This window comes from Papilio polytes, unplaced genomic scaffold (genome assembly GCF_000836215.1).
Source record: "Papilio polytes unplaced genomic scaffold, Ppol_1.0 DF824002.1, whole genome shotgun sequence".
Lineage (NCBI taxonomy): Eukaryota > Metazoa > Arthropoda > Insecta > Lepidoptera > Papilionidae > Papilio > Papilio polytes.
Genome location: NW_013525202.1, coordinates 356,078 through 375,035, shown reverse-complemented (window position 1 = coordinate 375,035; position 18,958 = coordinate 356,078). Strand labels below are relative to the sequence as shown.

The 18,958-nt window shown below is 36.2% G+C and overlaps 3 protein-coding genes across 4 annotated transcripts in view; all 3 read right to left on the bottom strand.

Annotated features, from left to right (window-relative positions):
* Positions 1-2,699: 2,699 nt before the first annotated feature.
* Positions 2,700-7,688, bottom strand: LOC106101227 (limulus clotting factor C-like). Its single transcript, XM_013280385.1, has 5 exons — positions 7,478-7,688; positions 4,918-5,042; positions 4,519-4,695; positions 3,411-3,570; positions 2,700-2,908 (listed from the first exon to the last, which is right to left on the bottom strand). The coding sequence occupies exons 1-5, from the start codon at positions 7,686-7,688 to the stop codon at positions 2,700-2,702; spliced, it is 882 nt and encodes a 293-aa protein (XP_013135839.1).
* A 785-nt stretch (positions 7,689-8,473) lies between these two features.
* Positions 8,474-10,854, bottom strand: LOC106101226 (very low-density lipoprotein receptor-like). Its single transcript, XM_013280383.1, has 6 exons — positions 10,829-10,854; positions 10,656-10,772; positions 10,230-10,364; positions 9,457-9,637; positions 8,944-9,023; positions 8,474-8,726 (listed from the first exon to the last, which is right to left on the bottom strand). The coding sequence occupies exons 1-6, from the start codon at positions 10,852-10,854 to the stop codon at positions 8,474-8,476; spliced, it is 792 nt and encodes a 263-aa protein (XP_013135837.1).
* Positions 10,855-13,369: 2,515 nt separating this feature from the next.
* The window catches only part of LOC106101244 (low-density lipoprotein receptor-related protein 2-like), a 13,357-nt gene continuing 7,768 nt past the window's right edge, over positions 13,370-18,958 (bottom strand). The window contains exons 8-14 of one of the 2 annotated variants that reach the window (XM_013280406.1): positions 18,303-18,478; positions 17,599-17,805; positions 16,848-17,015; positions 15,677-15,804; positions 15,232-15,408; positions 14,191-14,353; positions 13,370-13,621 (exon numbers count right to left, since the gene is read on the bottom strand). In XM_013280406.1, the coding sequence (XP_013135860.1) occupies positions 13,425-13,621; positions 14,191-14,353; positions 15,232-15,408; positions 15,677-15,804; positions 16,848-17,015; positions 17,599-17,805; positions 18,303-18,478 (1,216 nt within the window). In that variant the 3' untranslated portion in view covers positions 13,370-13,424. The remainder of the gene's footprint in view (positions 13,622-14,190; positions 14,354-15,231; positions 15,409-15,676; positions 15,805-16,847; positions 17,016-17,598; positions 17,806-18,302; positions 18,479-18,958) is intronic. The other variant, XM_013280407.1, reaches the window with a different exon arrangement.

The window sequence follows — 18,958 nt, the reverse complement described above, 5'->3', positions numbered from 1 at the left end:
ATTCCACGCGGACGGAGTCGCGGGCGAACGCTGGTTTAATAGTCTTACTAGTCTTACTTTCTTACTAATATTATAAATGTGAAAGTTTAGATGGATGTTTGTTAGGTTGTAGCCTAAACGGCTGAACGGATCTCTATGAAATTTGGCACAGGTTTAGAGCATAGTCTGGAAGAACACATAGGCTACTTTTTATCCCGGGAATAGTTACGATTCCCGTGGGATCTATTAATTTAGTTTTTTAATGTTCAGTCAATAATTCCGCAACGGTTCGACATATCTTATTGAAATTTGGCACAGATATAACACAAAGTCTGGAGTACACATGGGATACTCATCCCCGAAAAATGTCCGGTTCCCGAGGGATACGTAGCTTTTTGTTATTTATATAGTTCGTATGTTTTCTAATACCACGCGGACGAAGTCGCGGGTAACAGCCAGTATACATATAAATCAAACACGTGTTAGCGTTCACATGCGGTTAACACGTGCCAGTAGCATTCAAGTATGCCAGTTATTTGCATGTCTCACGCGAGGGGTTGCTGTAATTAGGTCGGCAATGTAATCGATACGCGGGAATACACGGTTCGTTCCCGACAAACGGTGAACGGCCTCTGCCATTAGGCAAATTGTAAACCTGACAATGCCTCAAGATTGCTGTTTGTAAGAAAAATTCCAAGTTTTGTGCGCTAAAAGTAGCTGCAATATGGCGCTTGCTACTTTATTGTGATATATTTCATGATTGTCCTCTGTTTTTCCATTTCTACTAGCTGTTCCCGTGAGACTTCATCTGAATGAAATTATGAACATTTTATTTTATTGTTTACATTTGTCCAATTCAATTGCAAATGTCAAGATGACATGACATGATGACAACCTTGCTTCCTTGATGTTGCCAGCAGCTTGTCTCTTTCCCACATTAGGGTTTTTATCCAAAATTTTTACCCCATTTTACGTTGCTATTAAACCTAGGTTTAATAGCGTGAAAATACAGCCTAAAGCGTGACGTAAGTGTAGGGCTTTTTATTAAAAAGAGAATGATTCAAAAATATGTTGTAATTGCTGACATCTTAGGCAACAAAGAAGTGTGTGTTTACGCTTTATTATAATAGTATAGAAGTATAGGTTACAGTACTCTTTGGTATTGTCATCCACATTTTGTATCCACTTCTATTGAGGGGAAATCAAATCTTGAAATCTTCAAATATTGTTTATTGTTTAGAAAATAAATTACTTTTAATTAAGAATTGTTTTTATTTTAACATCCTTTGATGTCACTTCCTAAATAATTGGAATAAAAGCATTTGATGTATATATAATAGCTCAATTTATATTGGTTGAATAATGTTATGAATTTAAGCAAACAGATGGCGCTTTACCTAATTTGGAAGATTGGACGCTATTTCTGTTTTACTAATATTGTGAATGCGAAAGTTTAGATGGATGGATGGATGTTTGTAGCCTAAACTGCTGGAATGTTCTCGCTGAAGGTCATAGACGTAGAGTAGTCCGGAAGAACACATAGGCTACACACGTTTGTTTTGTTTTTAATTCCTCGCGAACGGCGTCCCGTGAGAAAGCTAGTATACAATAAAATTTCCACCTTTTAATTTTACTAACTTTCGCCCGCAGTTTCGTCTGCGGCCAATTAAAAAAAAACAAAAGTGAGCCTATGTGTTGTTCCAGACTATCCTCTACATCTATACCAAATTTCATCGAAATCCGTTAAGCAGTTTAGGTCGCAAAGTCTACCATCCATCTAAACTTTCGCATTTATAATCTATACTATTATAATAAAGCGTAAACACACACTTCTTTGTTACCTAAGATGTCAGCAATTACACCATATTTTTGAATAACTCTTTTTTTTAATAAAAAGCCCTACACTTACGTCACGCTTTAGGCTGTATATTTTCACGCCATTAAACTTAGGGGATAAATATTTTGGATAAAAACCATAATGTGGGAAAGAGACCATAAGTTGTTGCCAACATCAAGGAAGCAAGATCGCCAAGGTCATGTCATTTTGACATTTGCAATTGATAATTTGACAAATGTAAAAAAATTAAATATTTTTTTTTAATTTCATGCGAATGACGCCGCACGGGAACAGCTAGTATTAGTAGAAAGTATGGATAAATAGTGAATAAAACACGGTTCTTGTGGGAATAGGATTTATTTATAATTTTACATATTTAGTTAACGACAGTATATTATTATTTGTGATACAAGAATAGTTTCTTTTTATTATTCCCTTCGTTTGCACTCACTGATATCTGATTAGTTGATACTAAGCGGATACCGCGTATTTCCGCGCTTATACTATTATTTTTTTATACAAAAAGGTGGCAAACGAGCATGCGGCCACCTAAATCCGCCAAAATGGCGAAGCGACCACTGCCCATAGACGTGCGTTGCCTACCCTAAATTGACGGAGGAAGAGACGCACATAAAGAGGATATTTCCCCTTCCTATGCGTCTCCTCCACCGTCAAATCCACTTACCCATCCTTCCCTTATAAGAAAAAGGTGGGACGGGAAAGGGACTAAAAATTGGGCCTCCGGCACCACACTCATCAGACGAAACGCGGAATTGCGTCCACTTGACGCCAGTTTTCTGTGTGGTCGTGGTATGACACCGGGCGAGCCGGCCCATTCGTGCGGAGATGTAAAAGCGGGCTCTACTGTTAAAATTTGAAACTTTTAATATTCCTCATATAAAAATTCACGTAAAAAAGCCGCTTGTGATGTCACTTTAGTGAATATGGTGGGAGTGAACGCATTGCATGCTGCCTGGTCAGGCGCTGGGGGTGAAGTTGACACAATACCACGTAAATAATATCGTATAGTTGTCGATTCTGTTGAAGGGAATGTCAATCCACCTCCGCTGTCGCCTTCACAGAGCGCTGTACCTAAAAAAGAGACAGTTTCCATAAAAGCGGAGTTATAGTTTGTCAAAATAAAGATTAGTTTGATAAATGACGCATATGAAGTATCGAATTCAATTTGTATGAAAAATGCCGCACTTAGACAGGTATCGCAGTGACGAAACACGCAGCGAACAATTATGAACTATCGATATTCGGTTTAAATAATTATCGAACTCAACTAAAATTATTATTTTCTTATTAACTAATTTAGAGGACAATTCTAGTATTGATTATGGTGTAGAGAATTTAGCGATGACAGAAATAATAACGAAATCCAATTCGATTACGTACGGCTGTAGTAGTAATAAATATTTATATACTCTCATTATTTGTAATGGTTCTGCAGGTTATCTTTGAATAAAGAAAGGATTATTCAAAAAAATACTTTGAATGCTGACATCCTACGCGAGAAAATAGTGTGTGTTTAAGCTTTATTATATTAGTATAGATGTATTTTTGTTTGTAATTCTGTTCTTATTCTTACCATTATAATATCCCGCGCAAAATGTATTTGAGGTTATATGACTTCTGAAATCGAATGGCGCTCGTTCCCAGCACGTGTCTACATCCACCACTGGCAGTTCGACAACTTTTAGCACATCAGATGCAACCCCTGACGTATCTATCATCCCCCAACCGGCGACCTTTTTTACAAAAAAAAAAAAATAACTTCATTATTCGTATAAGTAGATAACCAAAACATATAAAGCATACTCTTCACTTGGAATATTTCACATAAGTAACGCCATCTATTGATAGATCCTCAAAATTAAGTGTCAACATAAATATAGAACTTCCAAAAAATAAGTTCCAGAGCCCAAACTTAAAGTACGCAACCTCTTTAACTTAAAATTGTTTGTCAATCAGTCATTTTGAACAAAACAAAACAAAATGCTTCAGTATTTATTGCTTGCGGTCATTTACAGAGCAATGTAACAACATAAAAGATAATGTATTCGAAACGTTAGAGCCAGCTTCGACTTGTTCGTACTGTAGGGCTCTTCCCAGCAATACCACGACCACTCAAGACAGGCGTGAAGTGGAAGCAATTCCATGTACATTTTTTTTTATAACATAAGGTGGCAAACGAGCAAGCTTCCACCTGAAGCCGCTAAAATGGCGAAGCGACCCCTGCCTATAGACATCCGCGATCGCAGATGCATTGCCTACCCTTATCCGCCGGAGGAGGAGACGCACATAAAGAGGATATTGCCCCTTCCTATGCATCTCCTCCACCGTCAAATCCACTTTCCCTTCCCATCCTCTCCTTATAAGAAAAGGGTGGTAAAGAGAAAGGGATTTAAATTAGGCCTCCGGCACCACACTCTTCATACGAAACATGGAATTGCTTCCACTTCACGCCTTTCTTCTGTGTGGTCGTGGTATTGCTGGGGCGAGCCCTGCAGTGCTCAGATGTTAAAGCGGGCTCTACCACTGTTGTACATTCTGATGAGTGTGGTGCCGGAGGCCTCATTTTAGTCCCTTTTCCTTTTCCACGCATCTGCAATTGCGGATGTCTGTGTGCAGCGATCCATTTCGGCGGATTCAAGCCGCTTGCGAGTTTGCCAGTTAATATAAATAAATGTGTATACCTTGCCCATATTCCCAGGTTTTAAATGCTTCATTTCAAATGTTAAATCTAAATCTAGACAGACCGGTCGTATGTGCGCAGAATATTCAAACGGCTGGTCTACAATTAGCAAAGCTATGTCATCCTGATGGCTGTTATCTGCGTGTCTGTATGTCGTTGGTATGTAGATATTTTTTACCTGGAATGGTTAAAAATATTTGGTTAGTTATGTTTTTGTGAAAATAGATGGCGCTGTATTAAAATTGCATGAATTCGGTTGGGTTGAATTAAACGTAACTGCAAAAAGAATCAACAGATATTGCTGTTTAAAATGTAGCCTGGAAAGGTATAGCTTATATTTTTTTATATTTGGACAGCTAGACTTCGAAAAAATGATAACTGTTTGCTTTATTATACTCACAAATCTTTTAACGACATAAAGATCTCTCGTGTCATTCCAGTTAGGATAAATCTTGTCGGCAGCTACTGCGTAATTTTCCGCTGGCTTTGTACGCTCAGTGTTAACGTCATAGAAGCAATGAGCAGCTGGGAAATTTAGTTTTATTAATTTAGTTAGTTAGAAGTAGATATAAATGCACTTGACTTTTAATCTACAGGTCTTGTTCGAATGCCGCTGTACCAACGTGATTTTTATATGTACAATTTACCCAACGTTCTTACGGTGAAGGTAAACATCGTGATGCATATCGGTGAAGATATTCAAAGATATTTGTGTGAAGTCAACCCGCAGTGCAGGTTGACTATGTCCTAGTCACTAACTTAGGGTAGGCTCCAAGCCCCTCTTTGGGGACGTATAGTGAGCTGGTGATAAGGTGTAAATAACTATATAAGACAACTAAAAAAGCGGCAAAGTGCAGGCTATACAAAAAATTGGAAAGTCGAGCAAAAATGAAGTGAAGAGGACAAACATGGTTATCTTACTAATATTATAAATGCGAAAGTTTAGATGGATGGATGGATGGATGTTTGTTAGCGTTTGTAGCCTAAACGGCTGATCGGATCTCCATGAAATTTGGCACAGGTTTAGAGCATAGTCTGGAAGAACACATAGGCTACTTTTTATCCCGGGAATAGTTACGGTTCCCGTGGGATTCATTAATTTAGTTTTTTAATGTTTACTCGATCATTCTGCAGCGGTTCAACATATCTTATTGAAATTTGGCACAGATATAAAACCAAGTCTGGAGTACACATGGGATAAGGTTTATCCCCGAGAAATGTCCGGTTCCCGAGGGATACGTAGCTTATTAATTATTATTAGCTAATTTATATAGTTTGTATGTTTTCGAATACCACGCGGATGAAGTCGCGGGCAACAGCTCGTTTGACATAAATTCTGAAGACTGCAGTTACTGTACCACTAGAATATAATAGTTTTCCTCCGTTGGAGTTTTTATTTCATTTTATAAATTAGCTCCATCTTTTGGGCGAATTCGAAATTAAAAATAAGATGGATCAAGCTACTTTTAATACTATTTACAAAAAATTTGAACTAGCTGTTGCTCGTGACTTTGTCCACGTAAATTCTGATATGATCATGTAGCTTTTTAATGGTGAATGAATTTATATCGGCCTAGTAGTTTTTGAGTTATTTCAACAATCCTTACTAATGTTATAAGAGGAAAGATTTGTATTTTTGTACGTATTGAAATTACTTAAAAAAGTACTGGAACGATTTTAAAAATTCTTTCTCCGTTAACAAGCTACATGATCAGATCAGATTTCACATGGACAAAGTCGCGAGCAACGGCTAGTCTACAGTAATAATAAAGATTTTTACGTAACTACTTTACTGATTTAAAAAAAAATCACCTATAGAAAGGTAATTTATCTGTGTAACATAGGCTATGTAGTTATTTCTTAATTTCGCGCGGGCGAAGTCGCGAGCTACAGCTAGTAATAATAAAAAAATAACACTTACCAGAGACAATGGTGCTCCGCCTTATAATCGAACCACCACAAATGTATTTGTATTCCTTCGTTATGTCATAAATGCCTACATGCCAAGACAACTCCCCCCTTTTGGCAGTTTTACCCCCCGTTATTAATGGGATACTTTTCGGTACTAGTGTACCGCATTCTGTTGAACAAATTAAATGTTTGAGGGCCTGTCCCACCAAATTTTAAATTGTCTTTAAATCCAACATGTAAAATATCGGATTTTGTTTCCTCTGACAGTGACGTCATTAAGCTATCTGGAGCCATATTAGCCAGTGGTGGGACAGGCCCTTAATATCTCAAATTGATAGATTAGAAATCTTATCTAAAATTATTTAGTTAAAAGCCGGTTTCCCAGCTACTTTAAACTATTCGTTAATTTTATTGGCTCAAGATCGTATATCACAACCCTATCTTACTAATATTATAAATGCGTAAGTATGGATGTTTGTTATATTGCAGTCTAAAATGCTGAATCTCGAAGAAATTTGGTTTAGATGCAAAGGACAATCTAGACGAACATATGTGCTACTTTTTACGTTTGTCTTTTTTCGTATTCACGGATAAAGTCGCGGGCGACCGCTCGTCAACATATGTCTAGACATAACTGAGAGATCTATTATTCTCCATAACAAACTCTATACATCCAAATATTTTTTTTTTGTGACTGAATGGCCACTGTTTGCCTTGAAGAGGCATTTACAGATTTACCGGGCTTGAGGTGGCGCGCAGATGGCGCTTAGCCTAAACCTCGTTTATGAGTAACTGAGCTCGAGGGCCGTTACTTCGTTATTATTACCGGAAGGCCACCGAGCTCTTAGATCGCTTCGGTGGACGTTCCATGGAGTGACTAGGCACAAGGGCCACCGAGAGGGAACCTCGGCTTGGCCTGTCACTCAATACGCGTTAAGCATTCCGATTCAATGGCGCCCGAGAGGGCCGAACCTCGACTTGATCGGTTTCTGCTATCTGATTAATCCAAATACATTTCTAACACAATTTAAATATTAAAATTTTTTTACCTGGCACACAATTAGTAAGTTTCTCCCATAGTCCATCAACACATTTTGCCGTGGAAGGGAAACTCTCACGGTGTCCTAAGTGATAGTTGCTCTTACAATTTGCATTTGCACTTGTTCCCTCTAACTCATATTCTCTACAAGGCCACGAACTCTTTGTGTTATTACCAAACATCATAGTACATTCGTAAGACACTGTAGGGTTTTCTACCATCTTGCATTGACCTGGCAAAGATTAAAATTGTATATAGCGCCATCTATCGAAGTTAGAGATTACAATTATTTGTGCCATCTATCTGAGTCAGAGATTAAAAATTATATATAGCGCCATCTATCGAAGTGACAGTTTAAAAATTATATATAGCGCCATCTATCAAAGTGACAGTTTAAATATTATATATAGCGCCATCTATCAAAGTGACAGTTAAAAAATTATATATAGCGCCATCTATCGAAGTGACAGTTTAAAAATTATGTATAGCGCCATCTATCAAAGTGACAGTTTAAAAATTATATATAGCGCCATCTATCGAAGTGACAGTTTAAAAATTATATATAGCGCCATCTATCGAAGTGACAGTTTAAAAATTATATATAGCGCCATCTATCGAAGGGACAGTTTAAAAATTATATATAGCGCCATCTATCAAAGTGACAGTTTAAAAATTAGATATAGCGCCATCATCGATGTGACAGTTTAAAAATTATATATAGGGCCATCTATCGGAGTGACAGTTTAAAAATTATATATAGCGTCATCTATCGAAGTGACAGTTTAAAAATTATATATAGCGCCATCTATCGAAGTGAGAGGTCAAAATTTTATACTGCCATTTATTAAAGTTCTTGAAGATCATTTTTCTTCCTTCCTTAGACATTCATATTTCTCCGTACCTTAAAATCTAATGAAGGAAATTGTAATGCACATATTGGTGAAGAAATTCAAACACAGGTATGGAGTTCCGCAGTGTGGTTGACTATGTCCTAGTCTCCCTTAATTTAGGTAGTGGGGATGCGTAGTAAGCTGGTGGTATACTTACGGACACATCTTGGTGGTGCTGAAGACCAGGTTCCATCAACACAATACATACTGTTAGGAGAATCTAAAGCATACCCTGTGTTACATGACATTTCTATAATCGGCTTTTCCAATATCTGACCAGGAACAGCGGTGGGAAAGCCTACTACGGTATATGTACCGTATTGAGGGTAGTCAGGAAGTTTGCATTTAGAACTAATTTCAACAACAGGTCTGTGGAAAAAACATTCAAGGATTGACTTTACATACCTATGTTACTTATTGATAACCTAGCTTTTTAATGGTGTAAGAATTTTTGAAATCCGTTGAAAATAACCAGTTTTTGAGTTATCTCAATACATAAAAATACAAATCTTTCCTCTTAATATTAGTAAATTATTATTAGTTTTTTTTACGTCTTAAATATGTTTTTAATGGTAATAATACTCACGTTGTGGTCAACAAAGTAGATATTGTCTCGTTGCTGCATAGTTCAACAGCTTCATCCGATCCGTCTGCGCAGTCGATTATCTGTTTAAATATTAATATTTTATTTAATAATAAATAAAAAACAACAATCATTTACTAAATATAGTAGAAGAAAGATTTAGAAAAAAAGTCGCGTCGATTGTGATCGATGTTTTCATTAATCTTACAAAAGATGGCGCTGTAAACGCTGTTACATGGTTTAGTTTATTTTATAACAATAGATGGCGCTTATTAAAGTTTAGTAGTTTTATTATATGTCAATACACGAGGTGACACTAAACTTGGCAACTGATAATATTACCTTTTAGAGAAACCGGTGACAAGTTATTATTTATTTGTTCATTGATTTATATATTTTTTTATTATGATGTGATGCATATCGTTGAAGAAATTTAAAGATAAGTGTGAAGTCGCGCAGTGTGTTTGACTGTTTCTTAGGGGCCCCTAAGTGGGGATAGTGATGATGTCTACTTACTCCATTACAATCCGCACCGTGATCTGCGCAGGCGCCGTAAGCGCATTGAAATAGATACGGATGACAAGTCATGTTGGCACACGATCTGACAGTCTCGTCCGAACCATCCTTACAATGTGGTATACCATCACAACGCTTCTCAACTGGTATTAATTGCCCATTAGTACATATATATTGGCCGCTGGAATGTAACAAAAAATAGTTAGTGGCCGCACTAACTAAACTATCTCACAGTTTCGCAGCCAATTCAATTGTTTTGTATGATATTTCAAAATAAGGTACAACGCTACCTATTGTCTCGTAACTGGTAATAGACGCTCTCCGTCTATTACAACAGCCAGACATTGAAGGCCCCTTGCAAGTGTCTGGCAGAATCAAAAACTTCAAAAATTCAGCATTAGTACTAATATAAAATTGATTTTACCGCCATCTATCTTCAGTAAATCGAAAACTATGAAAACTAAAGTATTCCTTACTCCAGTGGACAAGAAGTTTAAATTGCGTCCAAATTAAACTATTCTTTAATGTTATTTGTAACTAGATAGTAAAGAATAATATAAATATAACTAGGTATTGTCCGCGACTCCGTCCGCGTGAAATAAAACAAAAGTTACTATCTACATCTGTACCAAATTACATCGAAATCTACTAGGCCGATTTAAAAAATTCTTTCACCCTTAGAAAGGTAATTTATCTGTGAGTAAGATAGGCTATATTATTAAATTTCACACGGACGAAGTCGCGAGCAACAGCTTATATAAATAATGACTTACTTTATTTCATCACTTTTAATTCTACAAATGGGACTGAGTTCGTCCGAGGCGTCGGCGCAGTCCACTTTATCATCACAAGGCGCTTTACTCGACACACAAGCGCCGTATGTACATCGAAACAGGTGTTCTGGACATCTGCAAATACAAGGAAATTAATCTATGATTCTCTAAGCTCAAACTAATCTTTACTTATGTTATGATATGTATTTTGGACTTTTGTATGTATTGAAATAACTCAAAAACTACTTGGACGATTTCAAAAATTCTTTCACCATTAAAAAGCTACGTTAGCAGTAAGTAACATAGGTAGTTTTTTTATTAATTTTAAATTTCAGGTGAAAGAAGTCGTGAGGAACAACTAACTTATATAAAAGTTCTAAAAAACGGTCAGCACTGGCTATCAGTACTGGCCAGTGACATACACACCTCATTTTCCGGCAGAGGGCGTGTGTTTCGTCACTGCCATCCAAACAGTCAAGACGGCCATCACATATATCGTCCACACTAATACATTCTCCATCAGCACATTGCCACTGTTCTTTTCTGCAAGGAAAATCGTTTTATTAGTTACATTTGACAGTAAAGAGATTCAAATATACAGAGGCTTAGTTAACACTTTACACATTTTTAAATAGCGCCATCTATTAATAGTAAACCATCAATACAATTAATTGTATTTAAATTTCGCCAATAGGTGGCGTTAAATAATATTTAAATGTTTATGTTTTGTAACACTGTTTAATTTATTTTATAACAAAAGAAGGATTGTTATAATTTTGTAAAATGTTTAAAAGTACCAGTCAAACATTTTGTTTACTGCCACGTCTATAAATATTTCTAATTTCTTAGATTTGAAAGAACACTTAGTTACTTAGGATACTTGCATATTACGGCCAATTATAAAACGGCGGAAAAGGTAGAGGGTAAAGCCCTTGAGAGCCAAAATACAAAAAATCAAGGTACATACTACTGCGAATAGTAAAATATCTGTATTTCTCATAAGTAACTCAAAAACTTCAGTACTTTTGTACTACTAGCCCCTTGTTAGTTCGTTGGTTTTCCCTCCCTTGTAAAAATATCAAGGGTTAAAGATTACATCAGGTTTTACTTCAACAGAGAAGGGGATATACAGTAATGAAATATTTCTTTTGTCGACTGTTAAATAATAGAATACTTACTGACAATAATTTGGTTGAGTTTGTCGTTTAAATCTCCTCAATTCAGCGTATGAGTTAGAATTATTTCTAAAATGAAAATTATTTCTATTAATTAAACATATCAAAAACATATTTTTAAAGTTAATAATTACTTTATATGCAAAAGAACAAAATAATCTTACTACCTTACTAATATTATAAATGCGAAAGTTTAGATTGATGGATGGATGTTTGTTAGTTTGTAGCCTAAACGACTGAACGGATCTCGATGAAATTTGACGTAGAGGATAGTCTGGAAAAACATATAGGCTACTCACTTTTGTTTTTTTTTTAAATTCCACGTGGATGAAGTCGCGAGTGAAAGTTAGGGTTTCATAATTAAGAAATGTTTTTGTAATAAAAACAAAAGATGGCGTTGTTTTACAAAAATTAAAACTGTAAGACAAGATTTTTTTACATCACATTTTCATCGTATTCATTCTATAGCTTTGTAATTCACATGTGTTCATATACACTATACACTATTACATACCTGAAAAAATATCCATCCAAATGTGCTGTAACTGCAGTCAAATAAATAGCTGAAATATATAGTTTTATTAGACTTAATAGATAAGAAGAAAAAATCATTACTAATTATATACATAACAACAGCAATACCACGACCACACAGACAGGCGTCAAGTGGAAGCAATTCCGCGTACAGTCTGATGAGTGTGGTGCCGGAGGCCTGATTTTAGTCCATTTCCCATTCCACCCTTTAGAGGAAAGGATGGGAAGGAAAAGTGGATTTCGTGGAGACGCATAGGAAGAGGAAATGTCCTCTTTATGTGCGTCTCCGTCAATGAAGGGTAGGCAGCGCTGCAATTGCGGATGTTTATGGGCAGCGGTTGCTTTCCATTTCGGTGGATTCAGGTGGACTCTTGCTCGTTGAAAGTTTAGATGGATGTTTGTTGGAGTTTCTAGCCTAAACTGCAGCACGGATCTCGATGAAATTGAGTATAAATGAAGAACACATAGCCTATTCGGTTTTTTGATTCCACGCGGACAAAGTCACGGGCATTAGATAGATTTCAATAATTTCTATACTCGCATTATTCTATTTAAAAAGATATGAATATTTAACTTACCGAAGTGTATAAATAAATTTATTCTATGTTCCATTATCACTATTTTAAACCTAAAAATTTAAAAAAAATATTCACATGAATGTTTTGAATACATTCACTGAGACTTTTCTCTACAGAATAAGCTTTAAAAAAATGTACAACACAAATTTAAAATAAGTAATAATTATTAATTAGTTATTACGTAATAATGTTTTAGAAAGTCATTAAATACATGAATTAAAACGACATTATATAATTGAAAATAATTACGTAATCACCTTTAAAACATTAGTTTGTTTCCCAATAACTAGATGGCGTTGTTACAAATTGTAATATCCTACTTCATGCAAAAACTAGCTGTTCCCGTGCGACTTATCCGCATAAAATTATGGAAATTTTATTTTATTGTTTACATTTGTCAAACTTTTAATTGCAAATGTCAAAATGACGATGGCAACCTAGCTTTCTTGATGTTAGCAGCAACTGATGGCCTCTCACATTAGGGTTTTTATACAAAATATTTACCCCCTAAGCTTAATGGCATGACAATATATGTATAGTCTAAAGCGTGACGTAAGTGTAGGGCTTTGTATTAAGAAAGGAATTATTCCAAAAAATATGCTGTAATTGCTGACATCTTAGGCAACAAAGAAATGTGTGTTCACTTTATTATAATAGTGTAGATATCTTACTAATATTATAAATGTGAAAGTTTAGATGGATGTTTGTTAGAGTTTGTAACCGAAACATCTGAACGGATCTCAATAAAATCTGGCACAGTAGAACATAGTCTAAAAGAACACATAGGTTACTCATTTTATTTTAATTCCAGACGGTGTCGTGGGCGAAAGCTAGTTAAGTAATAAAACACATTTTTTTTTATGAATCTTTTATTTATATAAAGATAAGAGTACAAATGAATATTATAATCATAAATATCGCTTAATAAAATCCTCATACGTTAAAATAGCGGTAAAACTAGTAAGAGAGTTGACATTACAGGAGACGTCGTTACTGAGCAAGGGGCTGGTGGAGGCGACTCCGCGGAGGTAGTACCGCGACACTCCGGACACCTCCGAGAGGAAGGCCAGCCCTCCCCCACTGTCTCCCCGACAGAGACCCTCCCCTGTACATAAAATAACTCGATTTTATTTTTTAGCTAGGTACCAGTAAAATTGCTTGACCAAGCCAAGGCCCACAAAAGGCTGTAGAGCTAAGGAAGAAGAAGAAGAAATGTACCAGTAATTGACAGTTATAAACGAAATTAGTGTTTTGAAAATTTTTCACCGTTATTCTGTAAATTGTTAGTGTATTTTAAGCTTAAAATGTCCAATAATACATTTAGTTAGAGAGAGTAAATGAATTTGTCAATTAAAAATTCTTACATTTATTTATTTTTAAGAAAAATCCAGCGTTAAAATTTTAAGGTTAGTTTTCTTGGAACCATTTTAACAAAATAATTAGTTAATATTTACAATTACATTAATTAAACACACAAATAATTAATGTACACTAATATTTAAAGAGGAAAGTTTTGTATCTTTGTATATTGAAGTAACTCAAAAACTACTGGGACAATTTTAAAAATTCTTTCACCTTTAGAAAGGTAATTTATCTGATAGTAACATATGCTATATTTTTCTATTGTACGCGGGCAAAGTCGCGGAATATAGTATAGTAATGAATTTCTCTCACCATCCAAAGAGCCGGCGCATATCTTGTCATACACCACATAATGTTTTAGTTGTCGTGATGTCAAATTAATACATCTGTCCAGGTCTTCGTAAGGCAATTCAATCACTTTCAACTCCTGGGACTCGGAGCCACGGTATTTCGTTGTCAAACCCCAACCGGCTGCCTGCAATTGTATATCACTAGAGTTTACACACGACTTTGTTTGCGGAATTAAGAAAAAAATAGCCAACTCAATTAGCCTACGTGTTCCAGACTATCCTCTACATTTATTTCAATACATACAAAAATCGAAAAATATAAATCTTTTCTCTTTATAATACTAGTATAGAAAATTGCCCTAGTAGTTTTTGAATTATTTCAATACATACATCATCATCATCATCATCACCAGCTCACTATATGTCCCCACCGAGGGGCTCGGAGCCTACCCTAAAGTTAGGGTGACTAGGACATAGTCAACCACGCTGGCCAAGTGCGGGTTGGTTGACTTCACAGATATCTTTGAATTTCTTCGCCGATATGTGCAGGTTGCATCACGATGTTTTCCTTCACCGTAAGAACGTCGGGTAAATTATGTACATATGAAAATTCGAAAAATCGAAAATCACATTGGTACAGGATTCGAACCCAAGACCTGTAGATTACAAGTCAAGTGTCCAAACCACTGAGCCACCGACGCTCTCATCATCATCATCAATACATACATAAATACAAATAATTCATGTTTATAATATTTGTATAGAAAGTTGCCCCAGTAGTTTTTGAGTTATACCAATATATACAAAAATACAATTCTCTCCTCTTTATATTTGTATAGAAAATCTTCCCAGTAGCTATAGAGTAATTTTAATACATACATAAATACAAATCTTCCCCCTTTATAATATTAGTATAGAAAAAATCCCTAGTAGTTTTTGAGTTATTTCCATACATACAATACACATCTTTGCATTTTATATTGGTATCTAATGGAAATATTTCAGTGTTTACAGAGTTATAAGTTTGTTTTTTTTTTAGAAAAGTTTATTATAATAATCCTACCTTCCCCAGCTGTCCGCTTTGCAGCTGTTCATTATTGAAGTCAGGTCTGAAGTCCAAACAGACGGGGCTAATGTACAATTTGTACTCAAACGGTTTCGTCACCACAACTACTGCGATATCGTGGTGATAGTCCAATTCTATACCACGGTATAGCTTTGGTACAACTACCTTACTGATCTGGTGGTGATAAAGTATATATACTATGGTTTGTCTAAATAAGATAGATTAGTTTGATAAATGACGCATATAAAGTATCGAAATAATTTGTATGAAGGCAAATGTCGTACTTAATAGACAGGTGTTGCAGTGACGAAAGAAACATGCATTGAACTATGAACTATCGATATTCGGTTTACATATTTAACAAACTTAACTAAAATTATTATTTAAATATTTACTGGTAGTGTGTTTACGTTATATTATATTAGTATAGATAGATTCTTACGTTAGATTTTTGAACGAATCTCTCGTCTTTATGGTGGTCCCAGTCGCGGTACAGTTTGCCGACCGCCACCGCGTAGTTATGTTTGTTCTCTAACCGTTTTGTCACTTCGTTCCAGAAGCAATGTGCGGCTGTATAAATAAATATATTTACGTTTTCTTCTCAAAATAGAATACGTAATGAGTATATAAGAGGAAGTTTGAGAATAGCCCCAGTGGTAGAGAAGGAAGTAAAAGGTTAGTATGGGGGCATGTTATGAGGGATAAATCGCATGTAACAAGAACGACGTTGGTTATGAGTACACCGGTAAAGGTAGACATAGAAAGAGATGGATTGCGTAAAAGGTGATATGATCAAGAAGAGACTGATGACTGAGATGACGTATGATAGAGTTATATGGAGGACAAAATCCTGTTGCGACCTACGGGAGTAGGATAAAGAGGAAGATGATGACGTTTTCTTCTCCAAAAGAATCTTTTGCCCGTAAGTTCGCCCGCGTGGAATTAAAAAAACAATGGCTATGTGTTCTTCCAGCCTATCTACATCAATGACAATCATCGAGATCCGTTCAGCAGTTTAGACTACTCTAACAAACATCCATCTAAACTTTCGCATTTATAATATTACTAGCTGTAGCTCGCGACTTTATCGTGACATTAAAAAACATAGTCTATGTTACTCGATGATAACGTTGCCTTTTAATGGTGAAAGAATTTCTGAAATCAACCCAGTAGTTTTTAAGTTATTTCAATACATAAAAAAACACAAAAATACAAACTTTTCCTTTTTATAATATTAATATAGATATATAGATTAGTCTATATCTATACATCTAGACTAAAATTATAAAGCGGAAAAATTTGTATTTTTGTATTTACTTAAACTCAAAAACTACTGGGTCGATTTCAAAAATTCTTTCACCATTAAAAAGCTACGTTATCAGCGAGTAACATAGGCTTATTATTTTTTTACAAGTTCATTATTTTTAAATTCAAGATATGTATTTTGATTCAATTAAAAAACTAGTTTTTTTTTAATACCTTTTTCTATTAGAAAGCTACTTCGAGAGACTAACATTTTTTTAAAAACTTCACGCAGACGGAGTCGCGGTCAAAAGCTAGTTTATAAGATTAGTATGATAAGCTAAGGCTTCTTAGTTAACTAGTGCATTTACCTGACAGTACTACAGTAGTACTAACTAACGAGCCCCCGCAAATCTGCTTGTAACTGTCATTAGAGGGGTCTTTAAAGTATATCCCGGCGTGCCAGGGGACCTCTCCATGTCTGGCTGTCTCCCCGCCCAGCACCAGCTGAGAGACAATAGGTGGCGTTGTACCACATTCTGAAATTATAGACAAAAAAATCAAATAAAAAATGGGACCTACCTGCAAGCATTACCTTTCGGATAAAAAAGGAATTATCAAAATCGGTGCACTAGCGGCGGAGTTATGCCGTAACACACATAAAAAAAAACATACAGACGAATTGAGTACCTCCTTCTTTTGGGAAGTCGGTCAAAAAAGGGTATAAATTGACTCATTATAATGCGTTGGCTGCAAAGGAAGAGGAAGACCGAAGAAAGTATGGATGGATTGTGTGAAAGAGTGCTTAAGAAAGGAGTGTATTCAGATATGACGGCTGATAGAGATGTATGGAGCACATACTGTGCCGACCCTCCATAGGGATAAGGGCAAGTGGATGATGATAATGCGTTGGAGGAACAGAGGGGTTTGGTGGATATGCCTCGCAAGAGGAGAATCCCACATAAATGCCGCGCCCCCTCGTCACCGGGACGGCAGTATACATAAAACATTCCCCACTGGAAAAAAAATAGGATTAGTTGTGATTAGAGTTGTAACGGAGGCCGTTTTAACGGAAGCGGATGCGGAACCTGAGTTCCGTTACAACCCTAGTTGTGGTAATACCTGCAACACAGACGGGTCCTGAACTCCAAGCTCCTTGACTGCACTGCATGTAGGGCAGCTCCACCGGCGAGTAGTAGTGCGGCTGCCGGCACGAGGCCCGCACTAGCGACCCCTCCACCTCCTCCTCCCCGCACTGCCGAGGTGTCTCCAGATCTTCTTCTGTGCACTGATACTCTATACTGGGGTCTTTACGTAAGGGACAGGTTTCTATAAGAAAATCAAATAGGAATCTAAAGAATATCAAATCGTAAAAAAAAAACAGTGGTAGAGCCCGATTTAACATCTTCGCACAGCAGGGCTCGCCCCAGCAATACCACGACCATAGAGAAACAGGCGTGAAGTGGAAGCAATTCCGCGTTTTGTCTAATGAGTGTGGTGCCGGAGGCCTATTTTTAGTCCCTTTCCCATTCCACCCTTTTCTTAAGAGGATGGGAAGGAAAAGTGGATTTGACGGCGAAGGGGACGCCATTAAACTTAGGAAGTAAATATTTTAGATAACAACTAATGTGGGAAAGAGACCATAAGTAGCTGCCAACATCAAGGAAGCTAGATTGTCGTAGTTTTACATGTCATTTTGACATTTGCAAATAATTTGACAAATTTGAACAATAAAATATAGTTTTTTTTTAATAATTTTATGCGAAGCTGCACGGGAACAGCTAGTACTTGATAATAGTAGTATAGAAATATCGGTTTTAACTAACGTATACAAAACGGTATCCTAGGCCATACTCCTCTCCAGCATAATATCTTAGGTTCCCCAATTAGTCTGAATCCTGGATAACAATCATATTGCAAATAAACGTAGTCTGCGTCACTTGAGTTGGTCTCGCTAATTATTCTGTAGACGCCGTTCTGAGGCTCCGGGGGTAGGATGCATCTGGAATAAAACACTACAGTCGGTATATCTATCTATTATAATAAAGCGTAAACACACACTTCTTTGTTGCCTAAGATGTCAGCAATTACACCATATTTTTGAATAATTCTTTCTTTAATAAAAAGCCCTACACTTATAAGTTTTAGGCTATATTTCAAGCTTTTAAATTTAGGGGGTAAATATGTTGTATAAAACTCTAATGTGGGGAAGAGACCATAAGTTGCTGCCAACATAAAAAAGTAAGATTGTCAAATGCAAATGTCAAAATGACATGACATGACAAACCTTGGAAATCTTACTTTCTTGATGTTGGCAAGAATTTATGGTCTCTTTCCCACATTAGGGTTTTTATCCAAAATATTTACCCCCTGAGTTTAATAGCCTGAATTATAGCCTAAGCGAGCGTTCGCACGGACGCGAAAACGCTAGGCGGTAACTATGTGTCAAAATAGAACGTATGGGATTGTATGAAGCTGTTCA